Source organism: Mus pahari, chromosome 5 (genome assembly GCF_900095145.1).
Source record: "Mus pahari chromosome 5, PAHARI_EIJ_v1.1, whole genome shotgun sequence".
NCBI classification, from domain to species: Eukaryota; Metazoa; Chordata; class Mammalia; order Rodentia; family Muridae; genus Mus; species Mus pahari.
Window position 1 is genome coordinate 39,948,786 of NC_034594.1, and position 26,658 is coordinate 39,975,443.

Below are 26,658 nucleotides of genomic sequence, written 5' to 3' on the forward strand. Positions count from 1 at the left end.
AATGTGTATGAGATACATATAACCACAAACTTGGATGCTTATATCTTATATGAGAGCCAGACTATCAGGGAAGCTGTTGAGTGCAGATGCTGACCAGGGGGATCCAGGAAGGCTCCAGAAGAGGTATGTGGAGCTGGCCGTGCTGGTGGGCTAGCCCTGTCTACAGAAGGCCCAGGAGTTGGGGAGAGGTGTGGAGAGCTGGTTACAAAGGCCCCGGGTGTCTCTGTGGTGCATCTTCCAATGGTCTGCTGTTTGAATGTTTCTTTGAGGGACATAGGGAACATGAGGTAGCAAGGGTGTTTCGTTTGCCTCCTGTTTCCCTAAGAAAATATGGTGTTTTTATGACTTCCTCTTTGCTCTGGAAATTTCTGCAGCTGCTCAGATGCCTGGGTGCTTGCCAAGTGTGTACTTGGAAGCAGTTTTCAAAATTGGTAGAAGAGAGTTGTACATACACTCCATAGGATTACCTTAAGATTATTACAAACATCAATTTCATAATGTTTATGTAGAATTTAAACACTTACATAGAAATCTCTCAGCTTCCCACACCGCCTTGTATTTTGGATTTGTCTGTAAGACTTCGGAGAGAGGTTTTTCTCTCTTCTTTAGAGTGCCTTGTTTGTCTGCTTTTGTTGTTGCTGAGCCCTAAGCACCCACATTTCACAGTGCTGATACTCATCAGCAATAACTCTCCTGAGCACATTATCTGGTGGTTGATACTCTTCCGTAACCCCTACCCCCCAAAAAAGAAAAAAGAAAAAAGAAAAAAAGGACCGATTGCTAAAAGAAGTAAAAGTCAAGTCATCAAAAACAATGTAATATCCTGTGTGAAAGTCACGAAGCCTTGTGGTTTGAGTCCCTTGATCATGTGCCCTGTAAAGTGGCCCTGGATGGCAGAGAGTCATATACCTTGGCAGATGCGACTTCAGTTCACACCACACTCTGCCTTGCTCACAGAGGAGGAGCTGCAGCCCTGACCCTCATCAGAACAATGACACTCAGGCTGCTGTTCTTGGCTCTCAACTTCTTCTCCTCAGTTCAAGTAACAGGTAAGCAATTTTGATATCATTTTTTCCCTAAGTGTTTTCATTTGTGTTCTTGTGACCAGTATGGTTTATGTTAAAACTGAAGTGACCTGTGAAACTTGAACACATTTAAAGTTTTGTGCTAATTTGACTAGCTACTATTTAGAAACTAGCTAATTCTCATAATACAGTAAATAGAACCTTAACAAAACTCCTTTGGGAAGAAGTAACATTTTATTTAACAACTAGTCCCAAGAACTTTTATATTCAGAATTTTATTTATTGTTTTGTTTTGTTTTGAGATAGGGTTTCTCTGTGTAGCCTTGGCAGTCCTGGAACTCACTTTGTAGACCAGGCTGTCCTCAAATTCAGAGATTTACCTGCCTCTGCCTCCTGAGTGCAAGGATTAAAGGCGTGCACCACCACCCAGGTCAGGATTTTACCTTTTACATCCTAGAAAACTGTGATAAGTAAGAAAGTAGCTAAATTCTGAAGGTTTTGGATTAGATTTCCTGGGCTCATATCTCAATTCTTCCTAGTGGAGTTTGGACCAAGATTCAAACTACCTAAATCTCTGTAAAATGGGACCCTAAATGAGTATCACCTCAATTTCATTGTGAGATAAAATGAAATGGTCATTGTTCATTGCTGAGCCCTAAGCACCCACATTTCACAGCAGCGCTGATGCTCATCAGCAATAACTTGGTCTTAGTTATTAGGTCTTAGTTCATGCTTGGCCAGTAAGCATGGCATTCATGTAAGTAGTATGTCTACCTGAATTCAGCGAGTGCCAAGAAGAATCCTGAAGTAAGCACAAAAGCTGGTATAGACACTAGTAAGTTTCCTTCTACCTTTGGTTGAAATATGTTTATTTAGGTTAAAATCCTTCAAGTTCCTAATAGCAATGGCAAGCAGGTTATATATTTATCAATTAGAAAGCTCTTACTCTGAACAGCCTTTGGTTCCCATGAGTAAGAGCTTTTTATTGTCATAAACTCCATCGCAAATGAAGAGACCACTGGAAGGAGGCCATCTATGGAAGAGAATGTTCAATAATTTCTCCAGCGGGTGCAGATCTCCAGTATTTGGCAACACACATTTACAGCTAAAAAGGTCTTTAAAATTTATTTTTAAAAGGTTTCTGTATATCATGTTTAAGGGATCTTAACTTTCTTTTAGAGGAATACTTAAGACACCTTAATTTACTAGATAGTAAAGCCTTACCCCTGTTGAAAGTTATTCAACATTGGTGATTTTACACAAAATGCATTTCTGATACCCTCTGTGGACAACCATTTGTTATAAACTCATGTATTTTCTTTGGAAACTTTTTGGGTTGGACTCAAAGCTTTGTACTTTTCCCCCTTTTAGAATCCTTACAGGGGTTAGCTAAAAGAGAAGTTGTTGGCAAGTTCACACTCGTGCAGATCATTAGTTTTATTTACCTTAAGATAGGGTTTGCTTCATAGACACCAATACATTTTCCTACTACGTCTTAGGATTTCGTGCCAAGCGGCCATTGACAAAGTAGGATGGGGTAGAGGTAGAAAGCTGAAGAGAAAGAAGTTAAAGGAAGAGGAAGATAATTGCAAATGCGAAGGTGTGTGACCCATGGAAAAAAGGATGTGGAGCCTTTTGTGTGCTTTTCATTTCTCTCTTCATGTCCACCATCTCACACAAGGAAGCTCCCTGGTCAAATGTTACTGTCTTGGGCTGGGGATGTAGTACAGTTGGCACAGTACTTATCTGGAGTACATGAAACCCTGGGTTTGATCACAGCCCAGCATAAACCAGGATGGTAGCACGTTCCTATAATCCAGTGGAGGCAGGAGGATCAGAATGATGGAAGTTATCCTTGGCTACATAACACGTTTGGGACTAACCTGGTCTACCTGAGATATGTTAACTGCATTAAAATGTGCCTGGGTGTTAGGGGAAGGTCTTTAGATTCATTAATTGAATAATTTTGACTCATTGGCTCACAGCACGCATTAATGCACTTACTTGATGATACTTAAGTGTAACCTGACTCTCATGGCTTGAGTGAAACAGCAGAAAGATCATTATGGCTCCATTAAAGAAGTCTGTTACAGGAAGGGTTAGGAAGCTGTAGCTTACATGCTTCCTCCGCTGAAGTTACGTGGTTTGTATGCATGTTGCATAATAGTGCTCCTGAGATCTTAAAAGACAGGATTCTGTTGGGTTTTGGAGTGTGCATCCAGCTCATAGCTGCAGGTTCCTGAGAGAACAATCATTTGTGGTTGATAGTGGGGGTGGGTAGATAACATGCATCATTGGTTATATATATATATTTTCCAGCCTTTTTGTTAGTTTTTCAGCAAACTGACCATGTAGTCTAGACTAAACTCAGGAAATACCTGTTTACTTTTCTGTGAGAGCCTTTCTTTTCATTTCTCCCCAAATCATAGTGGATAGAGCATGCCCAAGTGACCAGGTTGAACATGAATGACTTCTCCACTGATTCTGCATTCCCCTCAGAACTCCTTTTCCGTAGTGAGGCATGGAGAAATGATTGGCATTTAATAGAAAGTCATATCTACAAAGCAGAGTAATTAAAAACTGTATTCCTGCCTGATCTTCGGCAAATGACTTCCTCTGTGGTAGATGAAGAAATAATTGGCTTCTCACGTTTAAGTGTCGCTCTGAGGCTGGGTTTGCAAAGTAAGATAAGAAAAGATGATTGCAGAGGAATGTGATGTAATCTGCAGGCTGCTGCCTTTGCACTGATTCTGTTGCACCGTGGCCAGCTCTTCTGACGGTTAAAAACTGACCAGGCATTCTGGCATTTGAAGTATATCTGATAGCTACTTCCAAAATATGGAATTTGCTAAGAATTTGGTTCACTACCGTGCTCTTAATTAATACACTATCCTTTTAGCTCCCCCCCCCCAACTAACCTCTTTTAAAGGCAACCCGTCTAGCAGAGACTTTAATAGCAAGGACTTTTAAAATTAATATTGATTTATCAGTTCCAAGAAGCAGAATGAGTCATCGCCACAGGCAGATCAGAAGAAATGAATCTGTGAGCGTTGTTGTGAAGAGCAGGCATGCAAACTTTTGCGATGGGGGAAGGGCTCTCGTTGCCTCCCTTCCTTAGATAATGAACCCTTTTCTATTTTCACGAGTGAAGAAATTCCCTGTATGAATGTACTGTGTGGATATCTTCCTTCAAGTACTTCTTAGTCGGCAGTGTGCTGACCTTGACCAAGTGAAAAAAAAAATTATGCCACTAAGATTCCAGAAGCAAATTTCATTTGTAGCTTATCATCTAAAGCATTGTTCTTTTTGTTCACCTGCACAGGCACTGGTGGGGACAACCCGGTTCACTTGTTGAAACTAGAAGGCAAGGAACTCCCAGAAAGCACAGTTAGCTCACAGCAGGCGGGCTGACAGGGATAAATCCTTTTCTCCTCTCCTCTCAGCTAAATTATAGTTTGCTTTTTTCCTTAAGAAATTTATTCACAGATGTTTGAACTTTTCTGTTGAGAGTTTAGTCAAACTTGAAGAGAAATGACCTGGGTGTTTTTGTGACTCACTGGAGCGTTGTCCAGTTCTCTAAGCCAGGTGAGGCTTTCTTTGGATTCTCTGGGTAGTGATGTGGTTAGAGCACCACCACCACCCACCTACCCAGTCAACTAGTTAACCAACCAAGGAAGAAGACCAAAACAACAAATGCTCAACATACCCAGAGCTTTTAGCAGGAGACTCGGTGAGGCGCGATTAGTTCCTGAAGCTGGGGGAGCAGGCTGGGGTAGGGGCAAAGGGGTGAGGAGAAAGCATTCACAAAGTAGGTTTTCTTGTTCTTTTTTTGCTTGTGACTCTAAGTTTGACAGCCTTCAGCTGTAGAAGAGAGGTTTGCTGGGTGGGATCAAGAAGTCCCCAGTTTCTTGGCAGAGACTCAGGAAGGGAGTGTGTTCTTTGCCTTTAGTGATTCATTGCTAATGTCACTGGTCCCAGGGTTTTTTTTTTTTTCTCTTTGTATCATTATGCAAATTGTATTTGTGTTCTTCATGGTAGTGGAGAGCTTTTTGCTTAACTTCGAGCTTCTTTATCTTCACATCATAGTTACCGTCATCTCCTCACCGCCACCATCATCGTTATCTCTAGGATGCTGGTTGGCAAGGTAACCAGGTTAACGATGTCATTCAGAATTACTTACGGTCCACATTAGTCTCTAATCTAATCTTGAAATCCTTTCCACAGCTTCTGAATTACGTTGTTGGCTCATAATCGACCATATAATGTGTAATCAAAACATTCAAGTATCTTCATCGCCCATCTGCTCATCTAGACATCTGATTTATTGACATGCCCCCTCATTGTAACAACAATACCGGTTGAGAACTTAGGCAGGTGTTTGGATTCTCAACCTTTCAGCTTTGTGTTTTGTTGTGTGCTTGTGTATTTACAGGTGCATCTGTGCATGTGTGTGGAAGCAGAGGGCAGCCTCAGGTTCCGTTTCTCTGCTGCTGACCACCATTTCTTTTTTTGTTTGTTTTTGGTTTTTGAATTCTCTCTGTTTTGAGATCTTGCCAAGTAGACTTCATTGGCAGCCCAGTAAGCACTAGGGATGTGCTTGTCTCTGCCTGCCTGGCACTGGGATTACAAGTGGATGCCATCACACCTAGTTTTTTAGATATGACTTCTGGTCATTGAACTCAGTTCCTCACGCTTGCAAGGCGAATACTTTACCAACTGACCTATCTCTCCAGAGTCAACATTTCAATTTTTAAATCAGTGATCAATTAGAAGGTTGTGGTTTTCCTTGTTTAGGAGTACTTTGCTGAGGAGGAAGAGCCAGAACATCACTTAGATGTATTTGCAGTTTGTTTGGGACCTGGTAACTGTCTTTGATATTGAGTGATACTAATACATAATTGGAGATCAACAGGGGTCTAGCTGAAACACATTGGTTCTATCCTCAGGGTTTAAGTGTGGAAGGACACACAGGAGGAGAATGTTTTTTTCTGTTGTGACTCTTCAGGGACCCCAAAACAGAGTGCTAGTAAGTGTCTTGCTTCCCCATGTGCTTTGGTGAGAAAAGTTATTATTCATTCCCTCCTTCAGCAGGCATTTATTGAGAATCTTCTATGTGCAAGATACTAGTCTGGTTCCTGTGACAGATTAAAAAAAAAAAAAAACACTTCAAGATGTGATAAAGTAAAAGGGAGAATCATAAAATCTTAGATTTTTTTTTTCAGTCTTAGGTCAATTATGAATAGCATTCTATCCACACTAATTTATTGTGGTGGAAAGCAATTATAAACCGCAGGTGTTTAGAGATGTGAGGAAACCCCTATTTCTCAATTTGCAGGGAAGAAAGCTGTGCGTCATGACGGTCATACTAGAAGATGTTGAGAGAAAGATTACATTGTCAAGTTTCTTGAGACTGTGGCATGCCTTTGGGCTGCTCTCATCTTAGTTTATCCAAGCTAATGTCTTCTGTACCCTAATAAAAAGGCTCTTAACTTCAACATCCTCCACTGTCTCACACTGGCACCCACCCTTCTTGACTTTTCCAAGGCTGTAGTTGTCTTGTGGTTCCTTCTGTCTATCCCTGCTGTTCCTGATCTACTGTTTTTCATAGTAGTTTTTTAGGTGAAAGATTTTTCACACTAGTTTTTTTTTTGGTGAACGAGTCACCTCCTTGAGGAAAAGGCTGCCTTTATTGTAAGAGGTGGTCTATGAGAACGTAGCTCACTTTAGCAAATATTTATTAGAACTTTCATATCTTAATCCTTCATGGCAGTGAGGAAACAGAGGGAAAGGACAAGAAGCACAAGGTCACAGCACACAGGACCTGCTTGTATCATTAGTTGAGTTTTCTTGTTTTCATGGACTGAGCTTTGTAATAGGATACAACCTATGAAAACAGCTACGTGATGACAGCTGGGCATTCCCCTACCTTACCTCATGGTGCTATATGATGCTTTAATGGCTTTGCATGTACTATCCTTATAGTGTTGGATACCCCTTCTACCTATCACTTGAAGGTCTTCTTTGAGACCCCGAATAGCAAAACATGGGACTTCTGTTCTCTTCAGAGTTCCCAAAACTATTATTAAGAATTGATAACATCTGTTTTGCATACCAGACTATTAACTCCTTAGGAGGAGGTGCTTGTCTCATTTGCTCATTTAAACTTGGTGTTGAGCACAAATACCGGAAGCACGTAGGATTTAATCAGGCATTTGTTGATAAAGAAAGCGAGCTTCCAGTGTTTCAGGAATGGAGAAGCATCAGGTAAGCACCCTGTCAAAATGCATGTAGGAGCTGGGTGTGGAGCTCATGCTATAGTCCCAAGTCCCCGTGCTCAGGAATTGGAGGCAGGAGGATTACTGGGAGCTGTGGGTAGTCTGGATTACACAGTAAATTTTATGCCAGCCTGGCTATAGTGTGTCACCTTGCCTTAACTCTCCACTCCCAACAACAAATTATTGTTTATGAAGAGTTGAGAATTGAAATGGATGCTGTTGGTAGGTAGGATGTTAACGAATAATGCTATTGATAAAAATTGTCAGCTGATATTTAGTTTGCACTTATGTTGTAGACATTGTTCTACTTGTTTTCCCATTGTTTAAGGCATTCAATCTTCCCCTAAAGCCCATTAAGAAATTATCATAACTATATCATTATTCATAGATGGGAAAATGGAAATACCAAGCAGGTCCAACTAGTTACATATTTTTACATATTTCCTAGCACCTCACAGCTAGGGTTCATGTTCTGACCAAAATTATATTGCCTGAGAAGGAATGAAATTAGTAAGGAAACAAAACCACCAATATGGTTCCATGTTGTTGCAGTCAAACTTGGACATCTACGAGGGTAGGAAATGACCAGACCAGGTTAAAACAAAGGTCTGAATACTGATTTTAAAAAAAAAATGCTGGAATTTGATTTTTAGGGTCTCATGAAGCAGTTGAAGTGATTCAGAAGAAGCACTTAGAAACACTTATCTGGGGAATGAAGCAGAAGGCATGGAATGGCAGACTAGTTAAAAGGATCAGGAAAACTGAGTTGAATAGAATCTGGGAAATTCCTCTGGTTAGGAGGCAACTGAAATGAGCACTGGAATCAGAGCACAGACTTCAGAGGGAGGTTGGGAGGTCTTCTCAAAAGACATGAAAATTAGAGAGAGGACAAATCTCTAAGTGCATCGTGTGTGTGGGCTTGGCCTCAGCTCCTGGCTGAGAAAACAGGGCCACAAGGTTCAAACCAATCAGAAGCTACCAGTTTCCAGTCAAGGATGTTAATCTTAGTATCTCTCTGTGGGGTTTTGGTCTGTTTGTTTGTTTTGTTTTGTTTTTGTAATAAGTATGTAGCTGCTTGATCTCTGGAAGACCAAGACTGGCTTTTGTTTTTGTTTCTGTTTTTTTTTTTTTTTTTAAACTTTATAACTCACTCCCAACTCCAAATGTAAATCTAAGGATTTCTCAAGATAGGGAGATGTGGTTAGGGATTTTAGTTTGTCATATCATGACATACATTATCTGGGTATCAATTTACTCATCTGGTACATGAAGGGATTGGATTCAAGAATGTATTTTATACATACATATATACATACATTACACACACACATATATATATACATATACACACATACATATATATACATACACATACATACACATATATACACATACATAACACATATATACATACATACATACATAGATGCACATATGTAGAGAATTGCAAGCGAGTTATCTCTGAAATCTTTTATATCTGTTGTTTAGAATCTTAGGTGCCTATGTGCTTCTAAATGACTGCAGGGTTTGGTGAAGCCATACTGCCTTTGTTGACTCTTATTTTCCACCGTAAAGTTCAGCTCTAAAACAGTCATTATTTCCAGAATTCCAGGCTCTGACACCTCCCCAGAAGAGTCTGTGTATGTCACAGAAGCCCTGAGCAGCCTGTTCGAATGTTTCATATTTACAGAGAGCAGAACAGATAAGATAAATGTTTTGCTTTCTTCTTTTCATGTTTTGAACGGGAGTTTAGATGATGAAGACTCAGGAGCCCCAAGATCTGGTCATTGGATTAAAATGCACATATAGAGAACAATATATCAGGGTGGCGAGATTGAAGGAGTCACTGTAACTTAATTTATTTGTGTAATCTTATTTGTGAGTTTATACAATGAAGTGATTAAAATAGTATACTCATGTAAATAATTCTGTTATAACTGTTTTCCATATTTGAAAATTGAATTATGGTCATAATATTTGTGTTGAAAGTTAATAAAGGTACCTACTCTTTCGGTTCTAGAATAGTGCAGTTTGACTCTTTTCAATGGCTCAGTGGTATTTACCATGATACCACTTCTGTTGAATCCATTTGCTCTGCCATGGTGTCCTATTTCTAGAAAACCGGAGGACAGTTGTCATCCTATAAATGGTAGATGGGAGTGTTCTCAGACTTACGGAGGTTGAGTGTTTAAGAGTTTCAGTTCCACAGTGGGATCTCTGGGAGGTGGGGCTGGATTACACAGGAGTAGGCAATGGAGTTCTAGACATCTCAAAATTATCATTCACCCTCAACACAGGTGAGCTAAGGATTCACCCTCAACACAGGTGACCTAAGGATATTTCAGTCTCCAGCGGCTTCCTAAAACTCTGGCCCTATCCTTTTGTCTCCTCCTGATTGTCTCTGTAGGAGGCCTTATCCACCCCTTAAGTCTAACATTTCTGAAACAATCCATCAGTTTCTTTTCTCCAAACAGATATCATTTATTAACTTACATTGTCAACGGTGCCTCAATTCTTGCCCTTATCCAGCAGTGGAACTTGGGTGAGTTTCCACTCATGCGCACTGACTGTGAGTCCACCGCTGGTGCTCTGCTCCACTCATGCACACTGACTGTGAGCCCGGAGGGGGGGGGGGGTGCTTTGTGCCACTCATGCGCACTGACTGTGAGTCCAGCGGGTGCTTTGCTCATCCTTTTGCGGCTCAGGCCTTGCTAGCTCACATCTGTTATTCACTACTCTGAATTGTCCTTAACCTTCCTTCATACTGTTGTGCAACTTCTCCCCGTGGGGAGTGGGGGGAGCTGGGCTCCATTGTTAACTTAGATGTGAAAAGTCCTGGAAAAAATCCACGTGCCTTTTCTTGGCATCAAAGTTCCGCCCCCGCCCCGCATGATTGGTGTAAACATTTTACCTATTTCTTCCTTAAATAAACAAAATTCCTTGTTGCTTTCTGATAAACCCTTGCAGTAAGGTCTTTTCCTTAATCTTGTCCTATCTCAGTTTGCTGTAGACTTCATGGTCCAGCTAAAGACTGCTCAGTATGGAAGCCTCCAGACTCATTCCATCTGTGAGCTTTTCCTTGGCACTGTCAATGACCCTGTAGAGTTCATGCACCGTCCATGGGTTTGGAGTATGACTGTGTACCTAGCAGGCTTTCTTTTACATTTTTCCATCTCCAAAGAACCAAATAATCAGAGTTCATTATTTAAACTTGCTGAATTAATGACTTTGTCATGGAAGAATTCAGAATATCAGAGAACAATTTTCTGACTAATCAAATTTTGTTTTCCGAGTGTATACATTAATTATTTCTGACAATTTTTCTCTCCTAGAAATGAATGTTTTATGTCTCAGTACTCATATTTTTTTATTTTTTATTTTCATTATTTTTTTATTTTATTTTTGCACCCGAGTTGATTGACCTCTGAGTTACTTTCTGACAGTTGCATATAGGTCAGAAATATTTTAAAGAGACAAAGACAAGTGTCTACGTTATTGTACATGTGTATCATATTGTTCAAAGTCATTTTTTGGGGGGGAGAGATTTTATTTCTGCCATGATTTCTTATAAAAATGAGACTTTCACAAAAGCAGTTAATGGAAAATGAGAGAAAATAACCATAGGGTTTTTTTTGAAAATTTACCTTGCATTTAAATTTTTTAATATTTTTCAGAGTCTGTGGTCATCCAAAGCACTGTAGGTCATAATATAGAACAGAGTTAAGGGTATGACTTAGATCAGCAATGGTCCAAAGTGAGACATTTAGTAAATTTATTCATCATGTTTCTATTTCTGTTTTCATTGGCACCTATAATCAATTTGTAATTGTTTGAGTTGAATGATATTTGTTTTGTTTTAGCATCTTATATTCTATTAATAAGATTTAGTGTGCTTGATACAGTTGATAGCAATGATATACAGCCTTGGACAAGGTTAAACGGTTGGCTTGGGTTTGTTTGTTTGTTTGTTTGTTTATCAACAATAGTCCTGCTTTGTCACAGTGGTCTCTGCTACTCGTCTATTTCCTTCTGACTCTGGCAACTCCTGTCTTCAGATCTAACAGTGGTCACAGCTGTGCTGTTGCATGCCACAGGTGTCCCCTGCTCCTGCTGGCTTCTACTCTCTCACAATTTGAACAGAGCATCTTTCATAAACAAGCCTGCCTACTGGGGCCAGTGACTTAACAGGCCACGTATTTTCAGTTGGAATCCTGAAAGGGACAACATACATGCCTGCATTGTTCATATTGTTCAAATTCATTTTTAAAAAAAGATTTTACTTATATGCTTTCTTTTCAAAATGGGGAGAACTGCAAGAAAACAGTTGATGGAAAACGAGAGAAAATGACCATAGTTATTTTGAAACTATTTACCTGAGCTACAAGATGTTGAGCCCCTAGTATGACTTACAGGCTCAAGAACAAGCACTAGATTGGCTCATCAGAGAGCCTGCACCTTACAGAGTCTGAAAGGAAACAAGTGGTCAGGGGGCTAGAAGGTGAAGGATATCCTAGTCCCAAACAGGAAATAGGTTCGGAAGAAAGTTATAATAACTTAATCAGATCTGTGGTCAGGACCCAGGCATTCTTTGCCAGGGCAACCAGTGATGTCTCCACAACTGGCTACATACACAAGAGTACAATACGGCCAAACATAGCCCAACCCCTGTCTAACATATTACTAACACATCAAATTCTGTTCACTTGGAATTTTCAAAAGAAAACACCAGAATAAGGAAGCTATAAATTCATTATTTCAAATGTATAGAAGTGTTGTGGTGGGAATAAATGGAATCCATTAGAATCTCTAGGAAAAAAAATCAATTTCTAATTAAGTATAATATCTTTCTAATATCTTCTTTAGCATGCCAGTATATGCTTCAGTCTTGAATCACACCAGCCTTGGTGGACCACTTTATTTCACTTATAAAAAGAGAAAGAATATTATAAATTTAAACATGATTAAAAATGTAAATCTTTTTAGTTAAGGATTTGCCCATTAAAAGTTGGGCCAAAAAGTAACTTTATGAGCTGATTGACATCTTTTTGTACATGGAACTAAGCTGAAGTAGAAGAGCTACAATGAGCACTACTTGTGAAATAGAAATTCTTTATGAGAGACAGTTTGTATGATAATAGTGTCTGAAGGTCTCATCTCAGATTCATCTATGACCTGTAGGACTCTCAAATTGTGTGCAAACTCTTTGTGTGTAGATATGCCTCGTTATCCATGGAGAACATATTCCAAAACACTTGAAACCCTGGATATTAAAACTCTGTAAATGAATGCCTTTTCCATCTTTGCCAAGCCCACCATGCACTGTGTCTGCAACTTCTGCAGTTGAAGGTGTAACAGCAAACTAGCATGACTTTCCCTTCTTAGTGTGAATCCTAAGGACCTCAGCATTTTTTTTTCTTTCCTTATTAAGTAGAGAAAATTTTTGCCAGCATCTCTGTTCGTTCACTGCAGGCCATTATTAAGTAAAATAAAGGTCGTTTGAACAAAACCAGTGAGCTACTCCAGTGGTTGATCTGATAGCTCAGGGAACAATTTCATGTCTAACTGGTGATTGTGGCAGTAGCCCATACATAGTAGAACCACCAAATAAAGGGATAATTCACATCTTAGGTGACTAACATTGAACCTCATCATCCTACTCAGAGTGATGCCAATTCAAAATTTATGAATTGGTTATATCTGAAATTTCCCATTTAATGACCTGGGTTTGCAGATGAATATAGGTAACAGAGACTGTGGAAAGGAAAATCACAGACAAGGAAGAGCTAGTTGGAACCATACTTCCTTTAAATATGAGCGCAAAACTGACTTAGTCTTGTTGAATGAACAAAGTTGTTCTTTTTTTCTTTTGTTCATTCATGATTGAAAGCATCAGTCCTTACACCTACACAAATAAATTACATATTAGCTCTTTAGTATTTTGTGTGACCTTGTTTGAAAAAAAAAAGTCATTTATTTTTGTTTTCAGTAGCCTCATCTATAAAACAAGGGAATGGCTTTAGATAATTTTCAAGTTCCTTCCAGCTGAGCTCGCTCTTTCTCTTTCTCTCTCTCTCTCTCTCTCTCTCTCTCTCTCTCTCTCTCTCTCTCTCTCTCTTTCTNTCTCTCTCTCTCTCTCTCTCTCTCTCTCTCTCTCTCTCTCTCTCTCTCTCTCTCTCTTTCTTTCTTTCTTTCTTTCCATACAGTACTACACTAAAATGGTGGAGAAAATGAAGTTTGCTTTGGTCCAGTCCTCTTGCCATTCAACTTACCAACTGCTAAATAATAATCCCCTTGATTCTCACTTGAAGCTCTCAGTACCAGCTCTTTGATTAAGTCCAGACTCTAGAGGACCTAAAACCAACTACAGGAATTATGTTAGAATGTTGATGCAGTGTGTCAGAGGGAAAGGAACAATAGACAAAGATCTGTTGGAAGGCTTGAGTTCAAGTCTCAAAAGCTGCTTATTTGTCCTGAACTTGGACTTTAAAAAATCATCTTATAGGCTCATGATTCTAAACCACTATGTTCCCTACATTGTATTTTATACTTCATATTCTTTGTAAATACACAATTTAGCTTAACTGGGAGGGGTGTGTGTGTGTGTGTGTGTGTGTGTGTGTGTGCGTGTGTATGTGTACACATCCTTTTAAGGTCAAAGTTCTTTGATGTTTGATCACCTTAGAGATGATTTTCCAGTGCACCTGTACAGAGGTTGGTCAGGTTCCTAAGCATAGTAATTGACCCACTTAGAATTGATGAGAAGGAAAGAAGTTGTTTCTGTAACTATTGTATTCCCTTGGAAACACAATCAATTGTCAACCTTCCAGAAGCCAGTTCTACCACAAGTTTCACACACTATTGGTGGGAACCCTGGCTCTCACAGCCTTGCCCCGGGCTGCAGATAAATGCCTTCTCCCCTCTTCATGTCACCTGGTGTAGAGCGGACTTGTGAGGAAAGGAGTCTTGAGGTTACTGCTTCCTGTCTCCACAGCTTTAGCTTGTTTAGCTGCTAGGAGAGACTTTGAAAAGCAAAGCACAAATTCAGCACCAAAACAACCTGACGATTGGTAGACATGGCAGCCAAGGCAGTCTTTTACTGTGCTGCGTGAATGGGGTTGGGGGAGTAACGCTGTGTCTTGTGGGTGTAGCCTAGGTAAACCACTCACAAGAAGGAAAACAGAATCAAATATTTGCAGAGGGAAAGAAAGATCATTCCTAGCATGGTTTAGAAAGCAACACATCTTCAAACAGAAAGCCCATATAGGAAAGCTAAATGTGTCTCTAGTTCCTTCCAAGTCCTTGCTAATGTTGTGACCTTTAGTACATGTCCTCATGTTGTGGTGACCCCAACCATCAAGTTATTTTGTTGCTATGTCATAACTGTAATTTTGCTACTCTTATGAATCACAATGTAAATATCTGAGATGCAGGATATGTGTTATTTTACCCTCAAGGTGGTCATAACTCACAGGTTGAGAACCACTGTTCTAAGTCTAGGTACGGCCTCAAATTTTATAGTATTCCCTTAAATTATTTGAAATACCGCAGATTCCCAGAAACTCCAAAAAAACAAACCAAAATACACAGCCAAGCTGACCATTGTCATGTGCTTCGGTTCATCTGTATCTTCGTGCTGTATTGCTGTAGGGTGGAGATGTGGCTCTTCATGCATGCATGCTCCATTTTTAAGGGAAATTAAAAGGAGCTAGAAGTATCATATGTACGAGAAACCACAGTGAGCACACATGGTCAATGCTATTTAGGACAACTGTAATCTTTCTTTCATACCTAAAGAAACCTACTTTATTTAGTGTGTCTCCAGGGAAGATTCTGAGGTCCTGTCAGGGAATAAATTAAGGTGGGACTGAAATCTAGAAATTGTATTAACATTTAAAAAGAGGTTTTATCAGCTTGAATCCTAAGCTAGGAAGCTGTTAGCCACACATCAGTACAAAACAAGAAATTACCTTGACTACAGCATCTCTCTCTAAGCATCAGCTAGTCTAAAAATGAGCTGTCGACACAGAAGAGAGAAATGTGAGCACCGACAGATAAACTGCCCATCTCCTTTTCACAGTTTTCAAACTCTTCCCAGCAAAAGCTGGCACAGTCACAAGGTGAGGTATTTCCCCCTTCCTTGGTCTGTGCTTGGTTGCATCTCCAGCACAATGGCAGCCAACACACAGCCTTGACAAAGGGGTTGTGCAGGCTTGAACTCAGGCCTTGTGCTGGGAAAAAGAAGAAAAGCTACCTTCGAATTCTCATATTACTCCTTGTGAAGAAAGACCGTTTCAGAGAATGACTGCAGTTCTCTTCCTCTGAAAGTTTCCATCCTGTATCACGACCTCTGAGGCTGAAAACATGTCTTTGTTACACCCAGATATCCAAACTTAACTTAGTTTTTGGATCTGTCTATTCTGGTAACTAAGCAGAAATGAGTAAAAAGAAAAATAGCTGCTTGTTTCTTACTCTGTTTGGCTGAGGAAGTCATTTTAAATGCTTCCCTTTCTCTTTAACCACACCTAAATCACTGTCAAGTTGGGTGAGCATTAGCCTGTAAACATTGCTCACTCCAGCCACTACTTCTATGCCAGTTTAGCCTCTCCCCTCTGACCCGGACGACAGATGAATCTTGCCCACTCTCCATGCTGTCATCCTTGTACCTTCCAAAGTACTGCTTCCACTTCGGTTAGAGTGATCTACAGAAATGAAAAGCTGTGAGCACCTGCTTTTTGGCTTAAGAGCCTTCACTACGTCTCTATCATTGGCAGGAGATCTTGGTAACCATTTGTCAATCAATGTGAGCATCATCCTTTATCCCACAGTCTAGAAGTCTTCATGTCTAGTAAATCAACTGGTCCCACCACCTGCAGGCTGTTGTCTACTGGATCAAAACTATATATATCCCTACTAGACTGGGAACTGCCCAAGGAATTCATGTGTAGGAAAACAGTTTTACCTCTCATGTGTGAGTTTTGGAAAGATGTCATCTGCTGAATCAGACAGGAATTACTGAATGAACATTGGAGTTTGGATACTGGAGCCTGCCCTTTCCCTCTAGCTCCTCTCTCTCTACCCCTACACAGATGTTCACAGTAGCATTGCTCATAACAGGCAAAAAATGTGGAGTGTAAAAACAAAATGTACTACAGCTGCACAACAGAATAGTCATAAACTAAAGTTCTGATACTTTATCGCATCACACATGAAACTTGAAAATTGCTATGTGAAGGACGCCAGATACAAAACGACACACATACTGTGATTTCAAACATAGGAAATGTCCTGAATGGGCAAATAGAGAGAAGAAGTAGAGGAGTGGTTGCCAGGGGCTGGAGGGAGAGCATGACGGGAAATGATGGCTCATGGCATGATGTTTCCTTTTCCTGTAATGAAACTGTTTTACAGATAGTGGTGGTCCACTCACAACTCCCATTGTATTAAAAAAAAAATCCCTTAATTGTGTTTTTAGAAAGAAGAACTTTATGATATGTGAATTACGTTTCAGTAAAGTTATTTCAACCCAAATATGAACACTAACCACATCTTAACTTATACCAAATATATCAGAATTTCTGGGAGTAAGAGGCTGTGGATATGTGTTTTCTTTTTAAGTTCTGTATGTATAGAAATACTGATAATTATAGAGATGATAAAAGTTAGTAGAGATTTAATTCTATGTACTCACCTTCTACCCAAAGCAAAAAAGAAGAAATAAAGGAAGGAAGGAAGAAAAAACAAACTCAAACAAACAAACAAACAAACCAAAACCAAAAACAAAACACCTGTGTACATGGATTCAATCCCAGGTTAAATGAAAAATTTCATTTTTAACAACTTCTGAGTCTAACTGGCTCTTGGGTGTGGGTACAAATAACCTTTTAAAAATTAGAACTAGCAGGCTGAAGAGATTGCTCCACAATTAAAGGATAGCCTTACAACAAGAACTATAAATAGGTAGCTCTTAGCATGCTTCCCCAGGAAAAATGGATTTTAATTTTATTTATTTATTTATTTAAATTTCTTCACAGACAGCGATTTGTTTACTACTGAAAAATTGAGGTCATGTCTCAGAAAGAGGATGCCTACATCTTATACGTCTTTGATCTGTGAAGTTGACTCTCCAGGCCTAAGCGGTCAGCTATTTAGATTGTGTGGCCTTTGGTTTCAGTTCTGATTTTGTTCACCATTTGCTCAATGACTGTAAATGAACCATTCATGTTTCTAGACCTCATTCACTCATCTTTTTTCTCTTTAAACAAATGTACAGGAACGGTGTCCCACATTTTTAATCTCAACACTCAGGAGGCAAAGGCAGGTGAGTTAGTGAGTTATAGGCCAGTAGCCAGTGAATCCCTGTTTTTGTTTCTTTTTGTTTGTTTGTTTGTTTGTTTGTTTAGAAAAAATAGAGAGAGCCAAAGACATGGTAGGCACCTGCTCCCAAGCCTGATCCGTGGGTGGAGGGAAAGAACCAATCCTGCAACTTGACCTCTGTATGCTGTGGTTCTCTCTCTCTCTCTCTCTCTCTCTCTCTCTCTCTCTCTCTCTCTCTCTCTCACACACACACACACACACACACACACACACACACACACACTTAAAACGTATTTCTGTATTTCTGTGTTCTGGAAATGGGGGCGCATTGGAAACAGCACGTGCTTTGTCTCCCCTCCCGCAAAGGATCTGAGAGTGTAGTTTCATTTTCTTTGCCTTTAAGGGGAGAAGTTGAATTAGATGGTATCCAGGGCTTTGATTGTTGCATAAAGATAGAACTCTTGTTGCTTTGAGAGAATGATCATGGGAGATTCTTGGGGGGCTCTTATCTGAATTTGCTCTGGAAGAGTAACTTAAGCCAGCCCCAACCCACCGATCGGGCTTGGTAGCAGGTGCCTACCACATCCTTGGCTCTCTATTATTTTTTTCCTAAACAAACAAAACAAAACAGAAACAAAATCAGGGATTCACTGGCTGTCTGGGAACTCACTACATACTCACTAATTCACATGCCTTTGCCTTCTGAGTGTTGGGATTAAACGTGTGGGACACCGTTCCTGTACAAACGTGGTGCCTCTTTCCTTACCCCTTCATTGACGGCTCTTGGTTTGGTCAATAAGCAAAGCCAGAATGTTCTGAAACTTTGAAATACTTTTACAAAAATCTGTTGCAGAGTTGAAAAAAAAAATCACTTGGACATCTGTGTCAGGCTTTCAAGAGCCTCGGAGCCCCATCACTTTTTCAGGAAGTCAACCCAAGGTCTGATTAACATCATAGGACTCTCAACTGGACTAAAAAAATTCTAGAGTCTAGCTGGGGTACTCAGTGCTCACAGAAGCTCACATTTTGCCGTCCAGGTGGAAGCACGCTCCTGTCTTCCCATTCAGAAAAGGATGCCAATATCATTGAAATATAAACTTGAAAACTTTCGGTGTAGTCATCATTCCAAGAAGAGCTATTAATATATCTTTTTCTGCCAAGGGACTAACTTTGTTGGAGATCTGTTCAGTTGGCTAATTAATTCACTTTGATTTCAGGGCAATGGAATTATTATTCTTATGCTCCTAACTAAATGTGTTTTTTTTCCCCTCAGAAAACAAGATTTTGGTGAAGCAGTCCCCCCTGCTTGTGGTAGATAGCAACGAGGTCAGCCTCAGCTGCAGGTATTCGTACAACCTTCTTGCAAAGGAGTTCCGTGCATCCCTTTACAAGGGTGTGAACAGCGACGTGGAAGTCTGTGTTGGGAATGGGAATTTTACCTATCAGCCCCAGTTTCGCTCAAATGCGGAGTTCAACTGTGACGGGGATTTCGACAATGAAACAGTGACGTTCCGTCTCTGGAATCTGCATGTTAATCACACAGATATTTACTTCTGCAAAATTGAGTTCATGTATCCTCCGCCTTACCTAGACAACGAGAAGAGCAATGGAACTATTATTCACATAAAAGGTAATACACCACTGTACTCCTGTAACCTAAAGGACGGTTGTGCAATGCTGAAGGCAGGGTTGGGGTAAGTGAAGCAGGGGCGCTCGCACATGATCTGAGACTCGAAGGCAAATCTCCTAAACCTGTTTCCTTTTACTCCAGCAGTGATTCCAGTTTATTTGAAATGCCTTTACCTTTCCTCACTGAAGGATGAGGAAGAGTCTATGGGAATAGAAACTATGAGATTTTTCTGGATTCATTTGACCTTTTGGTTAAGATCAAGTATAAAATTGAGCATAGCGTCCTCTACAATGAAACACAGTCTGACAGATCAGGACTCAGGAAGAATGGGTTGGATATTAAATTAATTACTTTTTGTTTGTGATCCATGTTCTTCCACTAGTAAGTTTCTTTTCATTTTCCAAAACATAAAAAAGATGCTGGACTAGAAAATTAGGGGGCATGCAATTTGAGATCTTGGGTAAGTTATCCAACTTTTTAATAGCCCCAAACTCAATATAATTAAGCAGGACTCATGAATCAGCAGCAATAAGTACATTATGTTTACATTGAGATTATGGTCTGTGTAAACATTGGGAAGAAAAATAATAGGGTTCTCAAACTCAAATATAGTTATTGGCATTAACATAGAAACTGAGGGGGGTGGATAGATTTTTGTGTATATGAGAATGTTAGATAAAAAAATATATGCTCCATTTTATATTCAATTTTAGCACAATAACAATAAATGCATTTTCTCTTATGCCTAACAAAGGTGTACTTAAGAAAACTTAAATACCAAACAAGTAAAAAATTATTATATTAATATGACAGTATCTTTCATGTTCTGGGAAAAACAGAGGCAATTAATACACAAATTAAGATTTCTAATATCAATAATTCTTAGGCAAAATATTTTAATTGGATTAAGTCAAAGGATAAAAAAAGATAAACTGTTTTGGAAGGCAAAATCTATAAATGATACATTACTTTAGTCTAGTATATTGTGTGTATGCATACATATAGATTTAGGATAACTAGAAAAGATGTCAGGGATTCTGTCCTTGGCAGCTTTCAGCCCTGTTTATATTTGTATATCATAAAACCTAAGTAGGTCAATTGAAAAATGCCTGTTCTCAACTTTAAGTTTCTGACTTAACCAATATGGCTTGAGGAAGGGGAGCTAGATAATGTTTTCACACTTTGTCAGATAATTCTAATGTGTAGCCAGGATTAAAACTTCATGGACCAGAGAGTTGATATTCTTTTTATTTATGTATTTTATTATAACTTTATTATAAAGAACTTGGAAATAAAAAATCATGTATCCAAATTAATTGACTCAAAGTCTATACATCTCAACTAACTATGAAGTATTCTGCTTAGTTATAATCTTCCACGAGTTTCAATAGAACTGCATGGAGTTTTTTCCCCATCCCCTTTCCTCATACCAAATAAATAACCTGACTCATTCAGTATCGGATAATCTGTTGGCGTTGGAGCCAGATATTTATCTTTTCAAATTTTTCCAGGCTAGTTTTCTGACTGCCATATTAAGCTGATGGTTTTTCAAATCTTTGAAAACAATTGTATCATTTTACTTATTTCAAAAAGTTTAGGATATAGATAAATTAACTTCTGACGGAGGGTGGGGGGCTAGGGGTCAGGTTAAAGTCACTGAAAGTCGCCATTAGCATTATGCAGTGCTAATAAGACCCAGTGACTACCACCAGTGTAGCACTGCAAAGCAGTGTTTGTAACCTTAGCCTTGTATACTGACAAAGTATGATCAGTGGTGGGGTTGAGTGAGTCCCAAAGAGCATGACTCGATCATCAAAGCTGGTGGTATTTTGTATGTTTCAGTACTTCCAAATTCTTCTCTGATGTCCGGGACAGAAATGTACTCAACTGCTGTTTCTGTGTCCTTTAACCCACATGTTATGTTTTTCAGAGAAACATCTTTGTCATGCTCAGACATCTCCTAAGCTGTTTTGGGCACTGGTCGTGGTTGCTGGAGTCCTGTTTTGTTATGGCTTGCTAGTGACAGTGGCTCTTTGTGTTATCTGGGTAAGAGGAGCAACATTGCTTTTATGTAACTTCCCTGCACCTGCCCTCTGACTATATTAAGAACCTGGCCTGTATCTTTCCCACGTTAAAGCCGATGATGTTTTCCAGTCTGTCCAACTTATACATAGTAATGATCTAACATGAGTTCTGCTTTCCAGAAGGCACCAAGTAGCCAGGCAGAATTAGGATGAAATGGGAAGATTACGGTGGGAAATTATAGAGAATTAGCTTTCTTATTCTTAATTTTCTAACATAATTATTGCATATAAAGCAGCTTAAATGCATACATAAAGTATAAAATCTCATCAGGACTAGGCAGCTGAAGCCCATGCTTTGGCTTGGAGTCAAAAGTCAGGAGGAAGTAGGCTGCTGAAATTGTGCATTCAAACCAGAAGAAAACAGGTCTGTTTATGTCAGTCCTATTTTCTGTCTCTTCTGAAGCAGTTGCACTGTGTGAGGGCAACTTGGATGCTGTCATTATGAGACTGTAAGGGGACAGGGACTGTTCAGAGGTCTCCCCATTGAATAGAGATTACTAGTCCCTACAGATGTTTCTGCAATAAGTTTAATATATATTTTCTCATCTTCCTCAATGTTGAATTTTTGATCTAAGCTTGAACATTTTGTGTTCGTTTGATTTTTTTTTTTTTTCTGAGACAATGTCTCACCATTCCAGATTGGCCTGGAAGTTACTATGCAATCCAAACTGACCTTGACTCATGTCAATCCTCCTGCTTCATCCTCTTGAGGCCTTATAGGTGTGTAGCACCATGTCTGACTTTTGGACATATTTAAAGATTTTTAAATTTTAATTCATGGGAGTGTTTTGCCTGCATGTATGTCTGAGCACCATTTATGTGTCTGGCACCCATTGGAAGCCAGAAGAGGGCATCAGATTTTCTGAAACTGGAGTTACAGATATCTGTGAGCTACCATGTAGGTGCTGGGAATCAAACCCTGGTCCCTGGAAGAGAGGCCAGTGCTGTTAACTGCTAAGCAATCTTCCTTATGCTTGTTGAACACATTTTGATGAACACATTCACTGCTAAGATGGTACCACCTTAACAAGGATCCTTTTCTTAGAAACCCCTTTGTGTATGAGGAACAGAATGCCTTATGTAGTGATTCTGCATGCCTCTGATTTTTTCCCCAGAAGTTGGGTGAATATACAGGTAAGTTCTTCAACAAGAAAATGTATGCTGCACAAGATGAAAAGACCCCTTTTCTTGCTATTCTTCACCCATCTCCTATGAAGTACACTTAGGACTTAGTGAATGCTTATTGGGTTGCTAAATAGGTAACCACCATACAAAGCAAATAAGGACCTAACTAAGCCTGTTTGAGATATGATCCCCATTTGAAGGCATAATCCAAGTATTTAAAGAGACAACTTATGGTCAGGGATTTCTGGAACTCATGCCATGTGATGCCATCTTATTTGGTGAGGGGACAGGGCAGCTCTAGCTCTAAGACATCAAGTAGTATCTTCCCACCAGAGATTTAAATTGTTTATTTGCTTAGCCAAAGTTGCCTCTCTATTATTCCCCACACATTCCTGTAGTTCACAGGCCATGGGGCAGGTGGGCATTTGTCAGGCTACCTTTTGACGAATCTATAACTTTTACACAGTGGGAAACAGTGTTAGCTTGTTCACGGGAATTGTTTCATCTTGAGAATTCCAAAAGTTGTCCAATCTGGGTAGGGCGACAGAGGCTTTAGTGTAGAGACTATTGCCCAAGTTCTGGCTCTGATATTAGTTGAGAACTTCCAGCCTTCTGGACTTTGGAATCTACACTCTTCCTATCTTCTTGCTCTACAGGGGCTTCCAATGACTTTAGAATCCTTAGGTTGGACTTGGTTTTTCTAATCCTCAACTACTGACTTTCTTCCTTTCCAAGCCTCTAACCAAGAGCTTGAATTTCCTAATCTAAAGACCAGGTGCAATAGCCCTCTGGGTATTTTTCCAAGAAGGGGCTCCCGTGTCACCTAGGTCAAAGGAATTTACTAGCTTCCTGAGAAGGACTTCTGGGAATTGCTTTGGCTTTCAGGGATCCCACAGGCACCGCTTTAACAGCACTTATGGTAAATATATATCAAGGAGGTCAGCTTCTAGGATGAGGCTCCAGTGTACTGAGTGACTGAAATCACCCCCAAAGCAGCGTCTCACTTTCAATGAGTTAAAACAATTCACCTTTCAAGTCATGCATCAGATATATTTTGTGCTTTTCTTTGGCAGCCCCACGATTTCTGGTAAGATTTGTCTTCTCTGTCTTGGGAAAACTGTTTTTGACTTAATCTCACATGCTCACTGTGACTATGCAGCCTTAGTGCTGTACCTGTGTGGCTTTGGGGAGTCAAACCAGGTTATCTAACAAGAATGCCACGTTATTTGGATCTCAAACCCAGGTCTTTATATTCTCTGACCAAGTGGGGGTATAAAAATAATTTGCATCTCACAGAACAATGTAGCACCTTTACCATGAGCTCTTCGTCTTCTGCTATTTGTTCAGGAAGCATCTTGGCGAGTGAGGCATTTAGGGATCCCGAGGGCTTCACCACTTTCTGGGATCCTATTTTTTGGTCTGGCCAGCAGTGTGCCCTGAGTGAACGTTAACTGTTCCGGAGCCTCCTGAGAAGCCATGCTGTGCTAGGTAGTTCCAGGCTGTGTGGGTTTCTGTCTCTGTGCTTGACCTGACGTTGGTATTTGAGTAACGAAAAGGCTTTTCTTGGTCAGGTTGCTGCAGACTATGACCTGTCATTTTTTTATTCTCTGTTCACTCAGCTGAGCTGTCACACTGGCTCCCTTTTCTAGGTTAGAGGAGGGTTGTTTTGGTTTGTTTGTTTTTTGTTCCGTTTTTAAACATGCTTTTTTGCCAGTAAGCACCACAATGTGTAGATAACGCGTATTTAGGTAGCATATCTGCCTTGAAATCTACATTCTTGACCATTTTAGTGCATTGCTTATGTGTGCCCTGTGTGTGGCTGCTTTGTCTAGGAAACAAGGCAAGGGCAAAGGGTAGAGTGGCCTTGAAGTCAGGCATCTTTAACAGGCATTGGTTGGTGAGGGACACAGATACACAGACACAGGGGTGGGTGTTCTATGCATACACATTGTGAGAGTGCACATGAACACCATAGGTTTTGGACTGGATCCCCAGCTATTCCCATCCCATTGGTTAAGAATCAGCTAAACCCACTGTCTGATAATCGTGGGAGCTGATTGTAATAGATAATTTTTTTTTTTTATCTTTGTGTGTAGCTTGGAGAACCTCAAAGTCACAACACCCTTCTTATTGAGGCCTTTCTTTAAGCTATGGTTTCACTGAAGGATCCACAGGAAAGGGCTGGCAAAGGAGACCCTAAAGGCTAGCATCGGTACTGAAAAGTGCTTGCCTGGGTAGCATTCCCAGCAGTCTTTGCTTACTTTGAGGCCTTGGCACGTGCGTGTGAAAAGGAGGCCAAGGCTATCCTCATCCACTCATTATCAATTCAGTCCCTCATACCTACTGTATATACAGTATACTGTATATACAGTATATACTGTATATCACCTCTGACTTGTCTGCTTAGAAGAAGACATTGTGTTTTCATAACAGAGAATCCCGACTCTCCAATCCACATGACTTTCTGCTTTTGACAACTATGCAAACATTACCATCACACTGATCTGGCAATGATGCCCTTAGACCACAGCCAAAAAAACACGGTCAAGATGCAAAGTGAGCTTACCTGTAGTTCCAGACTCAGTATCATTCCTCCTTCTCTGCTCCTGGTAGAATTTGGTGGTTTGTTTGTTTATTTGTTTGTTTTGTTGTTGTTGTTGTTTAATTACAGAAAAATAGCTTACTTAATGATTAAAGTGGGAGTATTTAATCTATCCAAAGACTAAAGGCTTTCTATCGCGTTTACATATCAATAGTGAATATATTCTAAAATATGCTCTCGGGCTTTGGGTTAGATGACAACGTTGAGAGTAATGGATGCATTTCTATAAAACAATTTCCTTTAGATTTTTAGCAGAGCTGTTGGTAGTCAGGCTTTGATTAGTCCTTATCCTAGTCCAAGGGTCACTTGACAGATGATGATCTGAGTAATTATCCCTAAAGTCTTAGAACCCATCCAATAATTACCTCCTCTAAGTCCTTCCATATTGACCTTTTTCTTTTTTCTTTTCCCCCCCTAGACAAATAGCAGAAGGAACAGACTCCTTCAAAGTGACTACATGAACATGACTCCCCGGGTGCTTGGACCCTCTCGCAAGCCTTACCAGCCCTACGCCCCTGCCAGAGACTTTGCAGCATACCGCCCCTGACAGGGACCCCTATCCAGAAGCCCGCCGGCTGGTACCCGTTTACCTGCTCACCATCACTGCTCTGGATAGGAGAGGACAGCCTCATCTTCAGCCGGCCACTTTGGACCTCTACTGGACCACCAATGCCAACTATTTTAGAGTGTCTAGATCTAACATCATGATCATCTTGAGACTCTGGAATGAATGAAAGAAGCTTCTATGGCAGGATAAAGTCTGTGTGGCTTGACCCAAACTCAAGCTTAATACAATTATTGACTTGATTGGAGGAAGTTAGAGTAGAGCAATCAAAAAGTTAAATCATTCATTCAGCCTTGGAAAGTCAATTTGCAGGCTCCTGGATGGGCCCCGCCCCTTTCTCACTTACCAGCACCCTTCAGTCATGTGATGTGATAGCCAACGATGTTTTGGATAGAGAAGAAAGGATAGAAAAATTTCTTTGGCTGAGTTGATGTTTGGGTTGGGGGTAGGTTAGAGTATAGTACTTAACTATTTGAAAAATAGTGAAAACACTTCTTTCACTCATGAAATGAGCCACTTAGCTCCTAAATAGTGTTTTCCTGTTAGTTTAGAAAGATGTGGACATTTTTTTTTTTTAATGATTTCTGACCATTTTTAATCACATTGACTCATGGAATGGCCTCAAAGCATCCCTCAGGGCTTCTTTCCTCATTCCCTGTCATGGGAACTCAGTATTATTAAAAGTCACAACATGATTTCAGAACTAGATAGCCCTCTCACACCAAGAAGAATGTGAGAGGAAATAAGGTCACTTTATGTTAAAAAAAAAACAACATACACATATATATGTATACATACATACATGCACACATACATACATACATACACACACACACACACACACACACACACACACACACACACACACAATGCTATGAAGAGTTATCTGTTTAGTAGCCTGTTATAATCAAACCATTTAAGTTTCAACTTTCCACAGTTGGGTCACTTGTCCTTTGTGGATGGATATCTGAAATTGTGTCTATATAGTACTAGTCATAATACTGTGAACAAAAAGGGTAGTGTTAGTATTCGTCAGGG

General features: G+C 40.0%; 1 protein-coding gene across 1 annotated transcript; it reads left to right on the forward strand.

Annotated features, from left to right (window-relative positions):
* Positions 1 to 942: 942 nt before the first annotated feature.
* On the forward strand, positions 943 to 26,379 carry Cd28 (CD28 molecule). Its single transcript, XM_021199147.1, has 4 exons — positions 943 to 1,049; positions 18,888 to 19,244; positions 21,175 to 21,290; positions 25,474 to 26,379. Exons 1-4 carry the CDS (start codon positions 992 to 994, stop codon positions 25,600 to 25,602), a joined length of 660 nt encoding a protein of 219 aa, XP_021054806.1. The 5' UTR covers positions 943 to 991; the 3' UTR covers positions 25,603 to 26,379.
* The last annotated feature ends 279 nt before the right edge of the window (positions 26,380 to 26,658 follow it).